This window comes from Saimiri boliviensis, chromosome 7 (genome assembly GCF_048565385.1).
Source record: "Saimiri boliviensis isolate mSaiBol1 chromosome 7, mSaiBol1.pri, whole genome shotgun sequence".
Classification (NCBI taxonomy): domain Eukaryota; kingdom Metazoa; phylum Chordata; class Mammalia; order Primates; family Cebidae; genus Saimiri; species Saimiri boliviensis.
In genome coordinates, this window is record NC_133455.1 from 21,555,279 (window position 1) to 21,579,638 (window position 24,360).

Sequence of the window (24,360 nt, forward strand, 5' to 3'; positions counted from 1 at the left end):
AGTGGCTCACACCTGTAATCCCAGCACTTTGGGAGGTTGAGGTGGGTGAATCACAAGGTCAGGAGTTCGAGACCAGCCTGGCCAACATAATGAAACCCCATCTCTACTAAAAATACAAAAAATTAGCCAGGCATGGTGGCGAGAGCCTGTAATTTCAGTTACTCAGGAAGCTGAGGCAGAAGAATAGCTTAAACCCGGGAGGGGGAGGTTGCAGTGAGCCGAGTGCATTGCACTCCAGCCCAGGCAACAGTGCGAGACTCCGTCTAAACAAACAAACAAACAAAATATTTAATCATCTCTTTTGTTGCTTTCTGCTGAGACTAGACAAGAAGGTTCCATTTACCTGTGACCGTTTCATAGAGGCACATGTGCCTTTGCAGCTTTGCCTTGAGAGAAATAGCTCTTTGCATTTCACCCATTTTTCTGCTGCAAGGGAATGAGACTGTTAAGTTTTTTTTTTTTTCTCCCTGCCGAGTAGCTGGGATTACAGGCGCCTGCCACCATGCCCAGCTAATTTTTGTATTTTAAGTAAAGACCAAGTTGGCCAGGCTGTTCTGGAATTCCTGACCTCAGGTGATTCACCCGCCTGGGCCTCCCAAAGTGCTGGGATTTAAAGCCTGGTTCTTGGGCCTCTTGACCTTGCAATTGACCAAGAGCTTTGCTTTTGATAGTGGACACTAGGTGGCAGTTTAAGACCTCCTGATGGGATCCATTAAATGGGATCTAACTATCATGTATTATTATTATTTGGTTTATTAAAGAGTAGTTGGTTTTTGATCTCATACCAGTTCCCCTGGTCTTTTATTTTTTTCTAACGTAAATCATAAATACTGACATTTTCTTTTCTTTTTTTTTTTTTTTTTTTTTTTTGAGACAGAGTTTTATTCTTGTTGCCCAGGCTGGGCAATCTTGAGTGCAATGGCATGATCATGGGCTCCCACAACCTCCACCTCCTGAGTTCAAGCGATTCTCCTGCCTCAGCCTCCCAAGTAGCTGGGATTACAGGCATGGGCCACCATACTGGGCTAATTTTTTATTTTTAATAGAGACAGAGTTTCTCCATGTTGGAAAAGCTAGTCTTGAACTCCCAACATCAGGTGATCCACCCACCTTGGCCTCCCAAAGTACTTGAATTATAGGTATGAACCACCTCACCCAGCCCAATGCTGATGGAAGAGTAATTTCACAACAAGTATCAGTTATGATTTGGTTCTAGGCTTTGCAGAAATGATTGTTTACTTTCAGCTGCACAAGTGATGACTAGAGGGGAAAAAACTGCTGTAAAGGGAAATGTTGACGTTGCTGGTTGAATATTGAAATTGTACCAGCTTTCAGCTTAGTGCACTTAAATACCTTCTGCCAGTTCAAGAAAAAACTTTGTCGTAGCCCAGAAAACATTGTAGACATAGGATATTGACCTACAGAGTATGATTACTCTAGCAGTCAACTTCAGTAGATGCGACTTTTGGTGTTGCTTTGTCTGCTAAGTATAAATTTTAAAAGCTGATGAGAATGAATAAAGCCATACATATTGAATATAAAGCAGATTTTTAGGGTACCTGTCTTAAATTTTTTCTTTTCCCCATTGGTATACATAGGCTGATGCGGATAGTTTTTATATGGCATGCAATGGCCGCCAGTTCAACTCAATTGAAGATGATGTTTGCCAGTTAGTGTATGTGGAAAGAGCTGAAGTGCTGAAATCTGAAGATGTAAGTGTGAATCATTCCTATATTTGATTAAAATATATTAGATTGGTATAAAATTGAATGCCAAGATATCTGTGAAGTACCCGGAATAGACCAGTCCGTAGACACAGAAAGCAGATTAGTGGTTGTCAGAGGTATAGGAAGAGACAAATGGGGAGTGCCTGCTAACAGCATAGGCTTTCTTTTGGATATGATGGAAATGTTCTAGAATTAGATAGCGGGGACAGTTGCTCAACCTTGCGGATATACTACAAGCCAATGAACTGTACACTTAAGAGAATTTTATAAAATTTTGTCTCATTTTCTAAAGTTGCAAAAAATGTAAAAGGAAGAAAGATACTGGCTGGGCGCAGTGGCTCACACCCATAATCCCAACACTTTGGGAGGCTAAAAGTCGGCAAGTCACCTGAGGTCAGGAGTTCAAGACCAGCCTGGCCAACATGGCAAAACGCCGTCTCTACTAAGAATACAAAATTAGCCAGGCATGGTAGCGCATGCCTGTAATCCCAGCTGCTTGGGAGGCTGAGGCAGGAGAATTGCTTGAACCTGGGAGGTGGAGGTTGCAGTGAGCTCAGATCACGCCATTGCATTCCAGCCTGGGCAACAAGAGCAAAACTCAGTCTCAAAGAAAAGGAAAAGAAAAAGGATACTGCATTGTTGTTGAAATTGAGTGTTCATCAATTCTAGATCAATGAAGCATTGATTGCCTGGAACTGAAAATAAATGTTTTTGTTTTCAATATTAACCCTTAATTCTCTTCCTAATTCTTGTTTCTGCCTTTTATTTTTGAGACAGGGTCTCACTTTGTCACCTAGGCTGGAGTGCAGTGGTGTGATCTTGGCTCACTGCAGCCTTGATCTCTCTGGTTCAAGCATCTTCCAGCCTCAGCCTCCTGAGTAGCTGGGACTACAAGCGTGTACCACCACGCCTGGCTAATTTTTTTGTAGAGACAAGATTACCCTGGCCCAGTGCAGTGGTTCATGCCTGTAATCCCAGCACTTTGGGAGACTGAGGTGACAGATTGCCTGAACACAGGAGTTCAAGACCCAGGCTGGGCAACATGATGAAACCCTGTCTCTACAAGAAATACAAAAATTAGCCGGGTGTGGTGCTGAGCACCTTTTGTCCCAGCTACTTGGGTGGCTGAAGTAGGAAGATCACATGAGTCAGGGGAGGTCCAGGCTATAGTGAGCTGTGAATACACCATTGCACCCTAGCCTGGGCAACATTGAGACCCTATCTCAAAAAAAAAAAAAAAAAAAAAAAAAAAAGTCAGTCTCCCTATGTTACCCAGACTGTTCTTGAACTCCTAAGCTCAAGCAGTCCTCCTACCTTGTCCTCCCAAAATGCTGGGATTATAGGCGTGGGCCATCATGCTTGGCCTCTTGATTCTATTTTTTTGTTTGTTTGTTTTGGAGACAGAGTGTCACCCTGTCACCCAGGCTAAAGTGCAGTGGTGCAGTCGTTGCTCACTGCAACCTCCACCTCCTGGGTTCAAGTGATTCTCATACCTCAGCCTCCCTAGTAGCTGGGATTATAGGCACATGCCACCATGTTGGGCTAATTTTTGTATTTTTATTGGAGACAGGGTTTCACTACATTGGCCAGGCTGCTCTTGAACTCCCTGCCTCAAGTGATCCCCCCACCTTGACCTCCCATAGCGCTGGGATTACAGGCAAGAGCCACAGTGCTCAGCCTTGATTCTGTTTTGATAGCAATTTGTAATGGCTCTGATCTTCCACTACCATGGGAACCTTTCCTACATTATGGGTTCACTTGAATCATTTTATCAAGTAGCAGATACAGCTTTGTGATATTTTTAGGGTCAAGATTTCCTTTTTCTTTCTTTTCTTTTTTTGAGACGTGAGTCTTACTCTATTACCCAGGCTGCAGTGCAGTGGCGTGTTTCCAGCTTTTTGTAACCTCTACCTCCTGGGTTCAGGACATGTTTGTGCCTCAGAATCCCAAGTGGCTGGGACTACAGGCATGTGCCACCACACCTGAATAATTTTTGTATTTTTAGTAGAGTCAAGGTTTCGCCATGTTGACCAGGCTGGTCTCAAACTTCTGACCTCAGGCGATCTGCTCACTTTGGCCTCCCAAAGTGTTAGGATTACAGGCATGACCCACTGCTTCCAGCCAGATTTTCTTTCTTTTAAAGTAGACCTGGGCCAGACACAATGTTTCATGCTTGTAATCCCAGCATTTTGGGAGGCTGAGGCGGGCGGATAACCTGAGATCAGGAGTTTGAGACCAGCCTGGCTAACATGAGGAAACTCATCTCTACTAAATATGCAAAAATTAACCAGGTGTGGTGGCACATGCCTGTGGTCCCAGCTACTTGGGAGGCTGAGGCAGGAGAATTGCTTAAACCTGAGAGGCAGAGGTTGCAGTGAGCCAAGATCACACCACTGCACTCGAGCCTGGGTGACAGAGCAAGACTCCATCTAAAAAAACTAAAATAAAAAAATGAAGTAAACATGAAGATCTTTTTACCTTGAGTTCTTAGTAGATTGTTTTAGCATTTGATTAGGTGAAATCAAAATTTGATAAGTGCGTGGCAGAGGAAAATGGCGGACGGGAAGGCAGGAGAAGAGAAGCCTAAAAAGTTGCATTGAGCTGGAGCTGCCAGAGGACCTGAAGAAGAAGCAGAAAAACCTGTGAAAACTAAGGGTGTTTCTTCCAGTAATGGAGGGGAAAGTTCCAGTCTCAGCGCTGAGAAGCCATCAGCTGAAGAAGCTGCAGACCTCCCAACAAGCCTACAAAGAGCTCCAAGTTTGGATTTGCCATAGGTAGTCAGACAACAAAGAAAACATCAGCCATATCCATCAAACTTGGATAAAGTAAGCCTAAAGAAACGGTTCCATCTCCTGCTCCAAAACCTTTCAGTAGCAGCAGCTTTTAGTGAAGATGAAGATCGTGAACCAGTGGAAATGCCTTCAGAAGCAAAGATAAGGATGAAGGATATTGGAAGGATACGCCAACATTAGCTGAACTAAACTCCTTCAATAAAGGAAAGCATGGGTTTTCTGATAACCAGAAGCTATGGAGCAAAATACAAAATCTCATCTTGGAAATGTCCATGACCGAGACAGTTAAACGACGTTTTGAAACTGGGGTGTAGGGTAGGTGTAAGGTTAAAAGGAACGGTTTCCTTTTTTAAAGAATGCTATATGAGACTATCTTTGGAGCTGCTTTTTTTTTTTTTTCCCCCAGTTTTTTTAAAAGATTGAGTGGTATACTAATAAATGAGAGTTTGAAATTAGAGGTAATTTATGTTTTATATACAGCTTTCAAGACATTTGCTAATTTTGTAATTTCATGTGATTAGTTTTCAAAGGTTACAGATAATACCAAAGAAATCAGAAATGGTACCTTTTTAAGAATTGTGTATTTTTTTAGACACAACTATTAGCACATTAAGAGGGAAGCAAAGCTGGGTGCCATGGCTTATGCCTGTAATCCCAGCACTTTGGAAGGCTGAGGCCAGCAGATCACCTGAGTTCAGGAGTTTGAGACCAGCCTGACCAACATGGAGAAACCCCATCTCTACTAAAAATACAAAAAATAATCTGGGTATGGTGACACGTGCCTATAATCCCAGCTACTCCAGAGGCTGAGGCAGGAGAACGTCTCAAAAAAAAAAAAAAAAAGAAGAAGTTGGGCACGGTGTTCACGCCTGTGATCTCAGCACTTTGGGAGGCTGAGGTGAACAGATCATGAGGACAGGAGTTTGAGACCAGCCTGGCCAATATAGTGAAACCCCATCTCTACTAAAAATACAAAAATTAGCCAGGCGTAGTGGTGCACGCTTGTAGTCACAGCTTCTCGGGAGGCTGAGGCAGGAGAATTGCTTGAACCTAGTATTCCTTTGCTTGAACCTAGGCGGCAGATGTCACAGTGAGCCAAGATTGTGCCAGTGCACTTCAGCCTGGGCAACAGAGCAACACTCGTCAAAAAAGACGGAAGCAAAAAGTTATTGTCTATTTAAAACTACAAGCAGTTTTTCTCTTAACTCCCTTATTTACCTAAACTTGTCTGGCTTCCAGGAACAGCCTTATACAAGAGGGAGTATTGTATTGGGAGGAAAATGTTACTGAACTATTAACTGAAAACAATTTTAGATAAAATTAAAATACTGCTTTTTTCCTTATGGGCATTTGTTTTGTTTCAAGTCATCATAAACTAGGTATTGCATTGCTCAGAATATACAGATGCTTAGCTCTTAAAATAATTTCTTTTGTTCCGATCGGGCACAGTGGCTTACACCTGTAATCCCAAGCACTTTGAGAGGCTGAGGCAGGTGGATCACAAGGTCAGGAGTTCGAGACTAGCCTGGCCAATATAGTGAAACCCTGTCTCTACTAAAAACACAAAAATAATTAGCCAGCATGGTGGTACACACCTGTAATCCCAGCTACCCAGGAGGCTGAGAAGCGCTTGAACCCAGAAGGTGGAGGTTGCAGTGAGCCGAGATCAGGCCATCGCACTCCAGCCTGGAAACAAAGCGAGACTCCATCTCAAAAGAAAAAAAAAAAAAAATCAACAGTTTACATGAAAAGAAGAATTTTTTTTAAATGTAATTTCCATCAGTTCCTTTGTAGTCTGTTATAGTCATAGACAGAGCTTGAGCTAAAAGTCTAGTCACATTTGAAATTTGTATGTTAAAGTTTTGACAGCAGTCTTTCTTCCTGGAATGTCAATTCTGTGAGGGCAGAGATCTTTGTTTTGTTCACCGCTATGTTCCCAGTACCTGGCACAGTGCCGGAATATAGGAGGTACTCCATCTAATGTTTCTTGAATGAATGAATACATGAATAAAAATATTACCAATTTAAATGATTTGCTGAGAGTAATGATACTGAGAATATCCTACTAAGAGTCAAAAAAGCAACTAGAAAACTATTATTAAAAGTAGAAAGGCCTGGCACGGTGGCTCATGCCTGTAGTTCCAGCTACTGGAGAACTTGAGGTAGGCAGATTGCTTGAGCCTGGAAGGGCAAGGCTGTAATGAGCCATGATTGCACCACTGGGCTCCAGCCTGGGTGATAAGCAAGACCCTGTCTCAAAAAAAAAAAAAAAGAAAAGAAAAGAAAAAAAGAAAAAATGAAGTATTGCTGGTAGATGAAGAGTGAGGCTTATGTGAAGTGTTTCCTGTAGGGCGCCAGCCTCCCGGTGATGGACTTGACTGAGCTCCCCAAGTGCACGGTGTGTCTGGAGCGCATGGATGAGTCTGTGAATGGCATCCTCACAACATTATGTAACCACAGTTTCCACAGCCAGTGTCTACAGCGCTGGGACGACACAACGTGAGTGCAGGGGCCAAACCCCACTGTGTATGAGCCCATTGTGACCCTTTCCAGAATTAAAAAGAGCCACCAGCAGAAATGAACCATTCCAAGTATTTGACTTTATAAACCTGACACCATTATGGTCAAGAGGTCCTTTTTTCCCTTCTGTTTCCTAAGTTCATGGAATCGGCATTCTTAGACCAGGTCCTTTTTAGTATGCTGATTCAGAACCCTTGTGGAATTCTCCAAAGCAGCATGAGCTGTTCTTTCCTTCCAAGAGCCAGAGAGTGGGGGTGGGGTGGGGGAAGAAAACGAGTAAAGCTTAGTTTGAGGCTCTCATGCTGCAGTGAAATCAAGGTCTGAAATCTCATGTATCAGCTGCACTTGGTGTCTGCCATTCACTCTTGCTTTCTTTTTTTTTTTTTTTTTTTTTTTGAGACGGAGTTTCGCTGTTGTTACCCAGGCTGGAGTGCAATGGCGCGATCTCGGCTCACTGCAACCTCCGCCTCCTGGGTTCAGGCAATTCTCCTGCCTCAGCCTCCTGAGGAGCTGGGATTACAGGCACGCGCCACCAAGCCCAGCTAATTTTTTGTATTTTTAGTAGAGACGGGGTTTCACCATGTTGACCAGGATGGTCTCAATATCTTGACCTCGTGATCCACCTGCCTCGGCCTCCCAAAGTGCTGGGATTACAGGCGTGAGCCACCGCGCCCGGCCTCACTCTCGCTTTCTTATCAACTAGGCTACAGCAGCTTAATGTTTTAGCTTTGCTGGGCTGTTGATGGCTTGGTGGCCAGTAGAAATAGCAGTTACTAAGTATGAGGCCTACTCTACAGTCTCCTGATTCCCAACATATGAGATCTTAGTCATAGGTGATGTTGCTACAGACAAAGAAGCGGTGGGGCCAGTACCTGTTTTTTACCCCCTAAATCAAGGATGGTTGCTCCCTTTGCAAACTGCACTGTGGGACTTAACCACAAAGGTGTATCAGACCCTGGCCTTCTGGATTTCCCAGTACAGAGGGGAACTCAGAATGAAACCACACAAGTAAATAAGTCACAGCCATAACCAGTGTTACAGAAGAGCAGTGTTCAGCATTGGGACTGAGAACTGGGGCCCTAGTGAAGCCAGGACCGCCTGAGAAGTGGCATTTCCAGGAGAATAATTAGGAGTTAACCTGGATAAAGAGCAGAACCAAGAGAAGGCAGTGGGGAATGGGGAAGATCATGTTCCCAAGCACAGAAATGAGGAGGGGTAAAGTCTGTAGGAATCTCTGTCCACCCACAAGTGGCCTGGTGGCTGGAAGAAGAATGTCAGCTTCACAGAGCAGGGGCTATGCCTGGCTTGCTCTCTGCTGTACCTCTCACACCTTGTGGGGGACATGGCACAGGAGGAAGTCAGTAGATTCTGGGGAGGACATAAATAAACTGGGTCTCTGCAGATTATCGCTGCCCTGCTTATTTAGCTGGATGAGAGTCTTGCCCCAGTTCATGGAGTCCTCAGTCAATTCTGAGGTATCATTTGGGAGTTTTTCAAGGAGTTGTTCCACTGCCTTGAACAAAGCCACACCGAGATACGTGCATTCCTTAAAGTGTTTATCTGTGGCCAGCGCGGTGGTTCGTGCCTATAATCCCAGCACTTTGGGAGGCCAAGGCAGGCAGATCACCTGAGGTCAGGAGTTCAAGACCAGCCTGGCCAACATGGTGAAACCCCACCTCTACTAAAAATACAAAAAATTGGCCGGGCATGGTGGCTCAAGCCTGTAATCCAGCACTTTGGGAGGCCGAGGCAGGTGGATCACGAGGTCAAGAGATCGAGACCATCCTGGTCAACATGGGGAAGCCCCGTCTCTACTAAAAATACAAAAAATTAGCTGGGCATGGTGGCACGTGCCTGTAATCCCAGCTCCTCAGGAGGCTGAGGCAGGAGAATTGCCTGAACCCAGGAGGCGGAGGTTGCAGTAAGCCGAGATCGCGCCATTGCACTCCAGCCTGGGTAACAAGAGCGAAACTCTGTCTCAAAAAAAAAAAATACAAAAAATTAGCTGGGCATGGTGGCTCACTCCTATAATCCCAGCTACTCGGGAGGCTGAGGCAGGAGAATCGCTTTCAACCTGGGAGGCGGAGGTTGTAATGAGCCAAGACCGTACCATTGTACTCCAGCCTGGGCAACAGAGCGAAACTCTGTCTTTAAAAAAAAAAAATAGTCTTTATCTGTATCTTGGGTCTATCTGCTATACCAGTTAAATTCTAGGCACTTCTTTGTTCCCCGCCACTCCACTTGTACTTTTTCTTTTGAGATGGGGTCTCGCTGTGTTACCCAGGCTGAAGTGCAGTGATATGATCACAGCTCACTGCTGCCTCAAACTCCTGGGTTCAAGTGATCCTCCCACCTCAGCTGGGACTACTGGTGTGCACTATGACACCCAGCTAATTTATTTATTTATTTATTTTTTTCGTAGAGATGGGGGTCTCACTATGTTGTCTAGGCTGGGCTCAAACTTCTAAGCTCAAGCAGTCTTCCTGCCTTGGCCTTGCAAAGTGCTGGGATTATAGGCATGAGCCACCATACCCAGCCACAGTATTCCTTTTGATATAAATTAACTGTTACAGAACCATAGCATTTTAAAGTTGGAAGTTTCCTCTGGGACCATCTTGTCCCACCACCTCATTTTATAGAGTAGGAAGATACTGAGGCCCAGAGATGAGAATCTGCAAGCTCAAAGGGTCATGGCCAGAGAATACCAGAACTGGGACTAGAATTCAGCCCATCATATGGGGTGTAAGTCATGCCATTTGCCCTCAAAATCATGCAGTTCATTTAGTGAATGGGTTTTGAGCCTTGGTGTATGCATAGAACCATGAGAGATGCTGAGACAGAGGAAGCAAACTCAGCTCTTCCTTGGGATGGTTTGGTCTAAGAGAGTTTACACTTGTACATAAATGTATGTGGTTCAGGGTGGAGATTGGAAGAAAGAGCAATAGCATCCCCAACCAGGGGTGCTCAGGAAGGGCTGCAGTACGAGACAGTGTTGGTCTTTTTGACACAAAGAGATGTCAGAGAAGGCCATTTTGAAAAGATCTCATCAGGAAAATAAGATAAAATTATTTTTTGCAGAGAATGGCAGGAAGAATTTAATAAGCTGTTAATAATAATAATTATTATTATTTTTGAGACAGAGTCTCGCTCTGTCACCCAGGCTGGAGTGCAGTAGCATGATCTCAACGCACTGCAACCTCCACCTACTGGGTTCAAGCAGTCTTTGTGTCTTAGCCTCCCGAATAGCTGGGTCTACAGGTGCGCACCACTATACCTGGCTAATTTTCTATTTTTGGTAGAGATGGGGTTTCACTGTGTTGTCCAGGCTGGTCTTAAACTGCTGACCTTAGGTGTCCACTCATCTCAGCCTCCTGAAGTGCTGGGATTACAGGCATCAGCCTCTGTGCCTGGCTGATAAACTGTTGTTTTTTAGTAGGCAGATGAGGCGGTATATCATATATTGCTAGTTGTTTTTATAAGTTTATTTTTGTAGTATTTTTTCTTCTCAAGATCAGATTTACATTTCGGAAAGATCATTTGATCTTTCCAGTTCGTTGTTGTTGTTGTTGTTTGTTTTGTTTTGTTTTTGAGAAGGGCTTCTGCTACATTGGCCAGGGTAGACCTGGCCTCAAGCTGTCGTCCTGCCTCATCCTCCCAAACTGCCGGGATTACAGATGTGAGCCACTGCTCTTGGCCTGTTTATCAGCTACTTTCACAGCCACCACACACAGACCAAAGGGATGAGACAAAGCTAATTTCTACCTCTAGCAAGACTGCATGCTGCTTTCTGTCTATCGTTTCTATTCTTTGTTCAAGTTTGTCTTCTCTCTTCTCTTTTGATGCTACAGGAAGAAGCGGATTGGATCCTTTCACTTTCTCTTATGCAGATAGAGCTTGGTCATCTGTGACACACACTTAGTGCTCTTCCTGCTTATTCCCTTTTATTGGTTTTATTTACTCAGTTGGGTAACAAACTTTTACTAGTTACATCTTGAGCATTGTTTCTTCCTGGTGCCAGTTCAGTCAGACTCAGCTATAACCGACTTTCTGCCTACTTGCCCATATAACAAAAATACTCATGACTAATATTTAGCATTATTTTGTGTGGAGTATAATAGAAAACAGTAATGGATTTTTTTTGACGTTGTTTTTATTGGCTTTTTTGTAAATTGAGACATGAATGCTCGATAGAGCACTGGTATCTTCCACATGATGTTCATGGTACAGTGAGATGTCATGTGCATTTCAATAAGTACATTAATACCTTTGCGTTTAGCCAGGCACGGTGGCTCATGCCTGTAATCCCACCATTTTGGGAGGCCAAGGCGGACAGACCACTTGAAGTCAGGAGTTGAAGACCAGCATGACCAATATGGTGAAACCCTGTGCCCACTAAAAGTACAAAAATTAGCTGGGGATTGTGGTGCATGCCTGTAGTCAGTTATTTGGGAGATTGAGCAGGAGAATTGTTTGAACCTGGTTGGCAGAGGCTACAGTAAGCTGAGATTGCGCCACTGCACTCTAGCCTGGGCAACAGAGCAAAACTCTATCTCAAAAAACAAAAAACCCTTTGCTTTTAATTTGATAAAATTTGCAACAGATTTTAAATCGAACTCTTGGGAGCAACCTGGAGAAGACAGGTTACTTTTTGAATGATTTAAATCTTTGAGCAATTGGGATAAGGTAGATTGTTTGGAGTAGAAATAGGTTATAGGTTGGGCGCGGTGGCTTACACCTGTAATCCCAGCACTTTGGAAGGCTGAGGCAGGTGGATCACCTGAGAGGTTGGGAATTTGAAACCAGCCTGACCAACATGGAGAAACTCTGTCTCTACTATAACTACAAAATTAGCCGGGAGTGGTGGCTTATGCCTGTAATCCCAGCTACTTGGGTGGCTGAGGCAGGAGAATCACTTGAACCCAGGAGGTGGAGGTGTGGTGAGCCGAGATTGCACCATTGCACTCCTGCCTGGGCAACAAGAGCGAAACTGTCTCATAAAAAAGAAAAAAAAAACAACAACATTATGGTCAGGCATGAAATGAAGTCCTATTAGTAACCTGTAAATACTTAGCCTTTGATCATCTAAGCTTTAGACAGAAGAGCAGAAAAGGACATGAGGCAGATCACAATTTTTCCATTCTTCTCTGTTTTATCAAGATTTTGAATATTTTTATTTTGTTTGAGAATAGTGCAAAAGTGTTAGTCATTTAAGTGATATCCTTAGTTACAGTAAACTTAAAAATAACGTATAAGAGGAGGAGGATATAAAGTCCAGTGTTTGACTTTTGGGTTCTGTAACAGCTGTCTTTTATATTTAACCTGCACCATTATCTTTTGGTGTCCTGGATAGGTGTCCTGTTTGCCGGTACTGTCAAACGCCCGAGCCAGTAGAAGAAAATAAGTGTTTTGAGTGTGGTGTTCAGGAAGTAAGTAATGGGTGATGGAAAAGAACAAAGAACGCTGCTTCAATTGTTGTGAGTTTTCTTCTACGTGGTATGACTTAAGTTCTTTCTAGTTTTTGTTTCTTTAAGAAACAGAGCTGGCTGGGCGCGGTGGCTCAAGCCTGTAATCCCAGCACTTTGGGAGGCCGAGGCGGGTGGATCACGAGGTCGAGAGATCGAGACCATCCTGGTCAACATGGTGAAACCCCGTCTCTACTAAAAATACAAAAAATTAGCTGGGCATGGTGGCGTGTGCCTGTAATCCCAGCTACTCAGGAGGCTGAGGCAGGAGAATTGCTTGAACCCAGGAGGCGGAGGTTGCGGTGAGCCGAGATCGCGCCATTGCACTCCAGCCTGGGTAACAAGAGCGAAACTCCGTCTCAAAAAAAAAAAAAAAAAAAAAAGAAACAGAGCTTACTCTTGCCCGGGCTGGTCTCAAACTCCGGGTCTTAAGCAGTCCTCCCACCTCAGCCACCCACAGTGTTGGGATTGCAGGTATGAGCCACTGTGCCCAGCCTAAATCCTTTTTGAGACTGATTGTTCTTTTTTGTCTAGGGTCAGGCAAGACATATGAATACACAAATTATGTTACTCCTGAGCTAAATTTATTCCTTTTTCCTTTGCACTTTTGAAAGGTTTAGACTTTTACTGATACATTTTGAATTTTTTTCTTGCTATTCGTATAGTGCTCTTTAGAAATCAGCAAGAAAATGACCCATAAAAGAATCCTTGATTGTTGGATTTTAAACATGTGTTTAGGTTGGGCATGGTGGCTCACTCTTACAATCCCAGCACTTTGGGAGGCCGAGGCAGGTAGATCATGAGGTCAGGAGTTCGTGACCAGTCTGGCCAACATGGCGAAACACCATCTCTACTAAAAAATACAAAAATTAGCCAGGAATGGTGGTGTGCACCTGTAATCCCTGCTACTCGGGAGACTGAGGCTTGAACCCAGGAGGCGGAGCTGAGATCGCACTACTACACTACAACCTGGGCAACAGAGCAAGACTCCATCTCAAAACAAAACATACATTTAATCAGACTCCTATAGAAACAATTCTGTTGTTTTGTTTTGGTTTGGTTTTGCTTTTGCTTTTGTTTTTGTTTTTGTTTTTTTGAGACAGAGTGTCATTCTATTACCCAGGCTAAAGTACAGTGGCATGGTCATAGTTCAGTGTAACCTCAAAAGGGGCTCAAGCTTTCCTCCCGTCCCAGCCTCCCAAGCAACTGGGACCACAGGTGCGTGCCACCACACCCTAGTTTTTTGTTTGTTTGTTTGTTTTTGGTAGAGTTAGGGTCTTGCTATATTGCCCAAGCTGGTCTTAAACTCCTAGGCTCAGATGATCCTCCTGCCTTGGCCTTTCAAAATGCTGAGATTATAGGTGTGAGTCACTGTGCCTGACCGACAAGTCTGTCTTCTGTGTTAAGCCCCTTCCCACTCTGAGCTGGATCATTTATTTTTATTTAACTAATAAGATCTTACCTCTTCCGGCAGAACCTTTGGATTTGTTTAATATGTGGCCACATAGGATGTGGACGGTATGTAAGTCGACATGCTTATAAGCACTTTGAGGAAACACAGCACACGTATGCCATGCAGCTTACCAACCATCGAGTCTGGGACTATGCTGGAGGTGAACACCACTCTTCATTTTCTAATTTGGACTCATTCTGCGTGGAAACTTTGCCTTCGAAATCTCTTCACTTTCCCTCCCAGCTTGAAATGTCATCTTGCCGACAGCTGTTGCAAACCCAAATTCGCAGTTTCCCTGAGGGCACTATTTTCCTAGGAATGACTTGAATCACACATTATCAAGGGAGTTAATACTTCCACTCTTGCTGTCTCCCTCCACTCTAAAATTCAAATGATTTGACAGTTTCAAAGAAATGTTGTAAGGCATTTAATTTAGATCTGAAAAAGCAAATATTTTGTCAGTTAAAAGTGTACAGAGAGAGACCCTTTTCATTCTAAAGAAACACGCTTTCATTGACTCTTTCTTTAGATAACTATGTTCATCGACTGGTTGCAAGTAAAACAGATGGGAAAATAGTACAATATGAATGTGAGGGGGATACTTGCCAGGAAGAGAAAATAGATGCCTTGCAGTTAGAGGTAAGAGACTTAATGAGTTGTCACTCAATATCTGTTTCTACTGCTGTTCACTATTCTAATTTGAAACATTTGTCACTTACCTGCATGTAAATTTTTTTTAAACTTCGGTAATGGCCTGACAGGGTGGCTCATGCCTGTAATCTGAGTACTTTGGGAGTCCAAGGTGGGTGGATCACAAGGTCAGAAGTTTGAGACCCTAACTTTAAATCCTGTATACTGTAAAATTAATTTATAGGTTGAGCCCTACTCTAAAAATCTGAAATCTAAAATGCTCCAGAATCTGAAACTTTTTGAGCTCAAAGGACAAGCTCACTGGAGCATATCAAATTTTGGATATTTGGATTAGGGATGCTCAACTGGTAAATATATAATGCAAATATTCCAAGATTTTTTAAAAAACTGAAATCTGACACACTTCTAGTCCCAAGCATTTTGGATAAGAGACTCAACCTGTAGCGTAAGTTTTATGTTAATGAAATTTACAAGTCATGGGTTATTTGTTTTGTTTTGTTTTTTTGATGGCGGAGTCTTTCTCTGTCACCCAGGTTGGAGTGCAGTGGTGCGATATCGGTTCACTGCAACCTCCGCCTCCCGGGTTCAAGCAATTTTCCTGCCTCAGCCTCCTGAGTAGCTAGGAGTAGAGGCACATGCCACCACGCCTGGATAATCTTTTGCATTTTTAGTAGAGACAGGGTTTCATCTTATTAGCCAGGAAGGTCTCCATCTCCTGACCTCATAGTCCATCCGCCTCGGCCTCCTAAAGTGCTGGGATTACAGGTATGAGCTACTGCGCCTAGCCATGAGTCATGTTTTATATAAATGTCATATAAATTTCAAAAAAAAAGTTGTTTTAGAAACATACCTTAACCTTAGGAGGAAATGGACATTTGAAAACTTGCTCATTTCCAGACTCTTAAAGGTCTGATAGTAAAATGGCCTAAAATGAAGTATATATTGTTATCATTCATAAATTATTATATTAATTTTAAAAATCAAACACTTTAAGTGTTTAGAATAAGTAAATTCTCCACATTAAATATGTATATGCATTCTGTTCATACAATAGATATTGGCCAGGCATGGTGGCTCACGCCTGTAATCTCAGCACTTTGGGAGGCCAAAGTGGATGGATCACCTGAGATCAGGAGTTCGAGACCAGCCTGGCCAAGATGGTGAAACCCCATCTCTACTAAAAATATAAACTTGGCCAGGCGTGGTGGCTCACACCTGTAAATCCCAGCACTTTGAGAGGCCGAGGTGGGCAGATCACGAGGTCAAGAGATCAAGACCATCCCGGCCAACGTGGTGAAACCTCGTCTCTGCTAAAAATACAAAAATTAAGCTGGGCATGGTGACTTGTGCCTGTAATCCCAGCTACTCTGGAGGCTGAGGTAGGAGAATCACTTGAACCAGGGAGTTGGAAGTTTCAGTGAGCCAAGATCTCACCACTGCACTCCAGCCTGGTGACAGAGTGAGACTCCATCTCAAACAAACAAACAAACAAAAAAAAACAAACTTACTTGAGTGTGGTGGTGGGCTCCTGTAATTCTAGCTACTCAGGGGGCTAAGGCAGGAGAACTGATTGAACCTGGGAGGCGGAGGTTGCAGTTAGCCTAGATGGCGCCATTGCTCTCTACCCTGGGCAACAAAAGTGAAGCTCCATCTCCAAAAAAAATAAATAAATAACTATTTATTGGCCAGGCATGGTGCCTTAGTAATCCCAGCATTTCAGGAGGCCAAGGCTTGATCAGATGAGTTCAGGAGTTCGAAACCAGCCTGGGCAACATAAGAGGACTTTGTCACTACTAAAAGTTTAGAAAAAAATTAGCCAGGTGTGGTGGCATGAGTCTATAGTCCCAGCTACTCAGGAAGCTGAGGCAGGAGGATCTCTTAGCTTAAGAGTTTGAGGCTGCAGTGAGCCATGATTGTGCCACTGCATTCCAACCTGGGCAACAGAGTGAGACCCAGTTTAAAAAAATAATAATAACAAAAAAGAAAAGAAAAATATTTGCTGAAGGCTACTGTCAGCCACTGGTGCAAGTGCTGCAAACACAGCATTAAACAAACTCCCTGCTCTCATGGAACTTATGGTTCAGTAGCATAGACATTCTTCTCCTTGCCCTCTCTTGTAACCTGCAGACATGTTTAGATCCCTTCTAGTCTTCTAGAATGTTTTTTCCAAAATGGAGCTGCATCCTTGCCACTCCTTGGCCTTGGGTTCTTTGTTGCCCATATTTGTCAATATAATACCCCAAAGCCTTCCGCTGGTCCCATCTCTCCTAACTAGACATGCCAGCCTCATTAGTTTCACTCGTTCATTTCTGAAGAGATTCTAATGTCCACAGATCTGTCTTGGCCAACTAGTTCTCTGGACTCGGACTTCTGGGTTTTTTTGTTTTTTGGAGAGGGAGTCTTGCTCTGCCACCCAGGCTGGAGTGCAGTGGCACGATCTTGGTTCACTGCAACTTCCGCCTCCCAGGTTCTAGCAATTCTCCTGCCTCAGCCTCCTGAGTAGCTGGGACTACAGGTGCATGCCACCACGCCCGGCTAATTTTTGTATTTTTAGTAGAGACAGTTTCAACATGTTGCCCAGGCTGGTCTCAAACTTCTGAGCTCAGGCAATCCACCTGCCTCAGCCTCCCAAAGTACTAGAATTTCAGGCATGAGCCATTGCACGCAGCCGAATCTCTATCTTTATCTGTTCTCCTCCTATCTGTCAGCACCCTCTCAAATCTTGCCTTCTCTCAGATCTTGCTGTCATACACCATCTGTCCCTTCCATGTGGTTACACAGGACTGTTCATTCATGCAGTCATGCAGCAAACACTTCTTGACGTCCACCATGTGCCAGCACTAGAAATACCAAAGTAGAGATATTATCCTCACTTTCATAGAGTTCACAGTCCAGTCAGGGAGACAGGCAGGTAAACTGGTGATGAAGTGCCGCTGTCCTGAGCCCTGTTACTGATAGGCAAAGTGCTAAGGGAGCTGAGAGTGGGTACCTGACCCAAGTGCTGGGTGGGATGGGATGGGACAGGACTGCTTCCTGGGGGCAGGGAGACAGGTAAGTTGGTTCGAGTTATACATAAATTGAAAACCACTGTGGTTCTTCTTAAAGTCAGCTTGACCAGAATAAATTTTTTTTCACAGCAAGTCTTTTCATTTTTATTCCTCAAAAAAGTTTCATGTTTTATTTAGCTTTCTGACTCTGTGCTTGTGCCTTCAACAATCACAATGATTTTCTGCTCCTCAATCAGGAAAGCACGCTTGATCGTGTCATGAACACATTTAGCACACGTGGAACTACCATAGGCCCTACTGACATGTTTCTTTGTTTTGGACAAACTCTTAAGAACTTTAGGTCTTACAGCACAGACTCCTTTAAGTCTGCCTGGGCCCATGGCACATGCAGATTTTGGTGCTTTCCCCAACCTTCTTGGTATAAAGGTAAACAATTCTATTATGAGGGGTTCAGGACAGCCTAGTTTTGTTAGAGGCTGTATTGTAGGAAAGCTTATGTTGGTGTGCCAAATGCTGGACCATTTTGAGTGCCCATATACCAGCTCAAAAGACTGCTCCTGCGAGCTCTAGGCTTCCTCAGCTCCTCGAATGGCAGCCGATTGTGAAGGAAATAAAGACAGGGCCAGAGTAAATTTTTTAATAAGTACATTTATTCTGACTAGATTGTAAGCTCCAGGAGGACAGAAGCATAATTGTAATTTCTGTCCCCTGAGCCAGGGTATATTGAGTAGAGTGGAACCAGGGCGTAAATATACATTCTGTTGGTTAGTTTTAGTTTTCTGTGGATCATTAAAGATCAGATTTTTAAATTGGATTTCAGAGACTGACAGTAGTGACTTACATTTTGGTGTTTATTCTTTATGTTTTTAGTATTCATATTTACTAACAAGCCAGCTGGAATCTCAGCGAATCTACTGGGAAAACAAGATAGTTCGGATAGAGAAGGACACAGCAGAGGAAGTAAGTAAGTCTGTTTGGTTTGGTGTCTGCTGAAATGGCACATGGCAGGGTACTCTGATGGGGATTGTGGAAGGCAGAGTACAGGAAAGAGGAATCTTAACATCTTCCCTTCTCAATTGGATAACAGTTGGAGAATTGTTTTGCCACTAAAAAGAAACTTTGGATTTAAAGGCTTGACTGTTTTAATATTTTGAGCTCTTAGGGGGCTTTGTTTGCTTTTTTTTTTTTAACCTCAATCTGCTTTTCTAGTGCCTTGTGCAGTTCCATTAAAAAGTATAAGTATGTACATGAGGGTTTGTTATTTGAGTCAGGCAGTTGGCTTGTCAACTTGGGAACAGCTGCCTTTGGGAGCTGAAAATGGACTTCTAAGGCAATGAAATGGTACAGAGCTCTTCTAAATGGAAGGAAATAAAATTGGGCAGAGATTGGCGCTTCATTATTCACCCTGAAAGACTAGGGCAGCAGTTTTCAAATTCTAACAAAATAATCCTTTAAAAAGGATGCCATGCCGGGCCGGGCATGGTGGGTCAAGCCTGTAATCCCAGCATTTTGGGAGGCCGAGGCGGGTGGATCACAAGGTCGAGAGATCGAGACCATCCTGGTCAACATGGTGAAACCCCGTCTCTACTAAAAATACAAAAAAATAGCTGGGCACGGTGGCACGTGCCTGTGATCCCAGCTACTCAGGAGGCTGAGGCAAGAGAATTGCTTGAACCCAGGAGGCAGAGATTGCGATGAGCCGAGATCACACCATTGCACTCCAGCCTCGGTAACAAGAGCGAAACTCCATCTCAAAAAAAAAAAAAAAAAAAAAAAAAAGGATGCCATGCCAGGCGCAGTGGCTCACGCCTGTAATCCCAGCACTTTGGGAGGCCGAGGCGGGTGGATCACGAGGTTAAGAGATTGAGACCATCCTGGTCAACATAGCGAAACCCCGTCTCTACTAAAAAATACAAAAAATTAGCTGGACATGGTGGCACGTGCCTGTAATCCCAGCTACTCAGGAGGCTGAGGTAGGATAATTGCCTGAACCCAGAAGGCGGAGGTTGAGGTGAGCCGAGACTGTGCCATTGCACTCCAGCCTGGGTAACGAGCAAAACTCCATCTCAAAAAAAAAAAAAAAAGGATGCATTCACTATTTTGGCAAAATTAAAAAGTGGTTTGATTTTGATGGAAACTCAGATGGAAGGCCCAGAGGTCTGCCTGCTTGGCTTTCCCCTTGTCTCCTCTATTCGCAAGGAACCCTGAGAGTTGTAAAGAAGGTAGTCTGGCCGGGCGCGGTGGCTCAAGCCTGTAATCCCAGCACTTTGGGAGGCCGAGGCGGGTGGATCACAAGGTCGAGACATCGAGACCAACCTGGTCAACATGGTGAAACCCCGTCTCTACTAAAAATACAAAAAATTAGCTGGGCATGGTGGCGCGTGCCTGTAATCCCAGCTACTCAGGAGGCTGAGGCCGGAGAATTGCCTGAACCCAGGAGGCGGAGGTTGCGGTGAGCCGAGATCGCGCCATTGCACTCCAGCCTGGGTAACAAGAGCGAAACTCCGTCTCAAAAAAAAAAAAAAAAAAAAAAAAAAAAAAAAAAAAAAAGAAGGTAGTCTGAAAACTAGTAAGCACCTGTGTATAATTATGGCTCTAGGAACCTTTCTCTGGACTTAGGGACAGTATCTGTAATTCAGTGATTCCCTTAGTATGAAATAAAGTCTTGTAAAATTTCTCAACAATGGCTGGTGGTGATGGCTCATACCTGTACTCCCAGCACTTTTGAGAGGCCAAAATGGGTGGATCACCTGAGGTCAGGAGTTCAAGACCAGACTGACTAACATGGTGAAACCCCGTCTCTAAAAAAAAAAAGAAAAAAAGTTTTCATCGATTACTTTAGTAGCTTTGTGAGTCCCCCACCTATCCTTGGGCCTTCACATAAGCAGTACGGAGCCTACCTCTGAGCTGGATAGGATTATCCTGGAGCTTAGCAGGCAGAACCAAGGGCCCCAGTTTCTGGGTATACCATAAATGGGTGAAATCAAGGTTTTTTTAAATTAATGTTTAACATCAGCTTTAGGGCAGGCATAGTGGCTCATACCTATAATCCTAGCACTTTAGGAGGCTGAGGCAGGTGGATCACTTGAGGTCAGGAGTTTGAGACCAGCCTGGTCAACATGGCGAAACCCAGTCTCTAATAAAAATCAAAAAATTGATCGAGTGTGGTGGCAGTCACCTGTAATCCCAGCTACTCAGGAGGCTGAGGCAGGAGAGTTGCTTGAACCCAGAAGACAGAGGTTGCAGTGAGCCGAGATTACACCACTGCACTCCAGTCTAGGCAACAGATCAAGACTCCATCTCAAAAAAAAAAAAAAAAAAAAAAAAATCAGCTTTAAAATGATCTTCAGTTAAAAGTTATTGATGAAATTCTTTTTTTTTTTTTTTTTTTTTTTTGAGACGGAGTGTCGCTCTTGTTACCCAGGCTGGAGTGCAATGGCGCAATCTTGGGTCACCGCAACCTCCACCTCCTGGGTTCAGGCAATTCTCCTGCCTCAGCCTCCTGAGTAGCTGAAATTACAGGCACACGCCACCATGCCCAGCTAATTTTTTGTATTTTTAGTAGAGACGGGGTTTCACCATGTTGACCAGGATGGTCTCGATCTCTTGACCTCATGATCCGCCCACCTTGGCCTCCCAAAGTGCTGGGATTACAGGCATGAGCCACCGCGCCCGGCCTGATGAAATTCTTACAAGAGCCTTCTAATCAATGCAAGTGCCCTCCCAGAGACACTCAAGGTCACTTGACTACTGGTTCTGAATAGGGCTTGATTAGAGTATGTGCGGGGAGGACCGCCACACAATGCTCTCGGAGGCAGAGCACAGGTCAGTGCCTCATGGCATAAAGTCATGGCTTACAGGAAAGTGCATTAACAACTCTGCTGCAGCTGCACTAATGCGTTTTTCCATGGGATATACCAGCATGACTATCTCAAGTGCTTCATGCAGACCCTTGAGAGCTAAGCTTTGGATTCTCTCTGCCCTTTCAGATTCTTTAGGATTAACTGCATTCCCTAAAACATGCCAATGAAAAGCAAGTCAAAGGGCAGGGAAGCGAAACACTGAAACTCATGTTTGCTTTTAGGTCAGGATAAAATGGAAGTCAGAGCAGCTCTAAATAAAAAGCTTGGGGGTGCTTGAAAGGATGCTTTTGTTTTCTAGTAACAAATGTCACTTATCCATAAGTTAATGGATGATGCAGGCCATTTGTCCTGCCGCCGTCCTCATCTTGGCTAGTTCCTTGTCCGTTAGCACCCCCAGCAGTAGAACACGTTCAGGGAGAAACGGTAACCCGGACCCTGGGTCTCACTGACAGATTTTTGTTCTTGGGCCTCCTGCGGATGCGGAGGAGGATCAAGGTTGAAATTCACTATGGGCTTCAGTTATAAACACTGCTTCCTTCCCCCAGTGCCTTAGGTAGTGCTGTTACTATAGCATGTGAGCAGAGCGTATTCTAGACAATGAAGCTCACAGACACTTGAAGTTTCTTAATTTTCATGGGATCATGTGTGAAGAACACATGGTAGGCAGAGGCAGTCGTAAGGTGAACTCCCCTAAAAATGCATCTTTTCTTGTGGATGTCTAGCTCCATTTCAACCAGTATTTTTCCAGCTGTGGATTGTAAAATGAGTTTGGTGGTTCACAACTAGCATTTTTATTACATAGATAGGGTAGATGTAAATATTAGAGTGTATCACAATTAATACTGTTTTGTGAAACTTGTTTCACTTTTGTGTGTGTCATGGATATTTCTTACTGTGGGCTAATGGTCAGAAATTTTCGTTTGTTTTTTGAAACAAGATCTCACTCTGTTGCCTAGCCTGGAATGCATTGGCACCATCACAGCTCACTGCAGCTTCAGGTCAGCCTCTGAGGCTCAAGTAGCTGGGACCACAGGAGGATGTCACTGTGCCTGGCTGATTTTTGTTGAGATGGGAGTCTTAATACATTGCCCAAGTTGATCACCAATTCCTGAGCTTAAACAAACCTTCTACCACGGCCCTCTGAAAGTGGTGGGATTGGCCGGGCACGGTGGCTCAAGCCTGTAATCCCAGCACTTTGGGAGGCCGAGGCGGGTGGATCACGAGGTCGAGAGATCGAGACCATCCTGGTCAACCTGGTGAAACCCCGTCTCTACTAAAAATACAAAAAATTAGTTGGGCATGGTGGCACGTGCCTGTAATCCCAGCTACTCAGGAGGCTGAGGCAGGAGAATTGCCTGAACCCAGGAGGCGGAGGTTGCGGTGAGCCGAGATCGCGCCATTGCACTCCAGCCTGGGTAACAAGAGCGAAACTCCGTCTCAAAAAAAAAAAAAAAGAAAGTGGTGGGATTACAGGCGTGAGCCATGGCACTGGCCCAGAAATGTTTTAAAAAGCACTAGTTTAGATAGTTGTTAACGTTTGTCTGTAGCAATATTAAAAACCTTTTTAGGGTTACCTTTATATTTTCATGTTGATATAAATGTATTTGGCTTAAGTATCTTTATTAAGACATGTACAGTTTGATTCCTTATGATAGTAACTTTTGTCCTTTTCAACTTCCTTGAACTGACAGGAGTCAGTTTAGAAGAAAATATCAAAAGATCTAGTGCTCTGTTTTTTTTAAAGTAATATTGAAGAGAATACCAATCTAGAATTCGAGCAATTTTAAAGCTGTTTTGATTTTTATGACATAGAAAAATATTTAGAAATCTCTCTTCCATGTTCTTCCAATGGAGGTTGGCTGTAAAGTTAATTCGTATAAAACATTTATTATTATTACTAAAGCTAGTGCTATTAGAGACTTGCTAGACAGGCTATATGGAAAATGATTAAAAAGAAAGGTTAGAAGTGACCCTCCATCTGCCTGAGGGAAAGCATCACAAAGACCTCTGCTAAGTTCAGATCTAGTCCAGAAGTTACTTTTCCTTCACTATAGAGCCGGCATCCCCAAACTACGGCCCACAGGCCGCATTCGGCCCCCTGAGGCCATTTATCCGGCCCCCCGCCGCACTTTAGGAAGGGGCACCTCTTTAATTGGTGGTCAGTGAGAGGAGCATAGTATCCAGTACCTCCCAACGGTCTGAGGGACAGTGAACTGGCCCCCTGTGTAAAAAGTTTGGGGACGCCTGCTATAAAGTTTTGGCCTTCTTTGTAATATAAACAGAGGTTTAGAACTTAGCTTTGGACCCAAACTTGAGATATAGTTCTGTATCTACCACACGCCAGTGAGGTGACCTTAGGCATAATGCCTCACCTTCTCAAGCCTCAGTTTCTATCAGAAGTTGACTTACAAGGCATACGCTTGCTATGAGGAAGAAACAAGATACTGCCTGTGAAACACCCAGCTGATGCCTGGGCCATAGGATTTAAATTCTCAGCCACTTTCAGTTCCTGTTATTACTACCTTGTGGTCCACCCAGCCTCCCCACTTTGCCTTCCCACCTATCTTTTGCCAGTGTCCTAGACCAGAGGAATTGAGGAAATTCCCAAGTTTGCAGATTTTCGCACAGGAGTGGATCCAGTATCTACCTAGCCAGATTCCAACATACTCTGGTCTCGGATTGCTGCCATCTGACATGTTATACATCAGAATTTTTAAATTCTCTTGTTTTTAAGGCTATGTAATTTGAATTAGTCTATGGATATTGTTTTCATAAATAGACTAAAAAAAATGGACTGCTTATGTTCCATGTGGCTTCATGATACATGAAAAAATTGTGAATTTGAAAAAACAAATGAATTAACTGTCACAAGTTTTGTAGATTA

General features: G+C 43.8%; 1 protein-coding gene and 1 pseudogene across 2 annotated transcripts in view; both read left to right on the forward strand.

Moving 5' to 3' along the window:
• BRAP (BRCA1 associated protein) overlaps positions 1–24,360 on the forward strand; it is a 49,155-nt gene that overhangs the window by 13,272 nt on the left and 11,523 nt on the right. For both annotated transcript variants that reach the window (XM_003932244.4, XM_010342873.2), the window contains exons 5-10: positions 1,599–1,712; positions 6,870–7,018; positions 12,390–12,465; positions 13,976–14,114; positions 14,484–14,593; positions 18,484–18,573. In XM_003932244.4, coding sequence (XP_003932293.1) covers positions 1,599–1,712; positions 6,870–7,018; positions 12,390–12,465; positions 13,976–14,114; positions 14,484–14,593; positions 18,484–18,573 — 678 coding nt within the window. The remainder of the gene's footprint in view (positions 1–1,598; positions 1,713–6,869; positions 7,019–12,389; positions 12,466–13,975; positions 14,115–14,483; positions 14,594–18,483; positions 18,574–24,360) is intronic.
• On the forward strand, positions 1,719–6,863 carry LOC141585070 (PEST proteolytic signal-containing nuclear protein pseudogene; annotated as a pseudogene).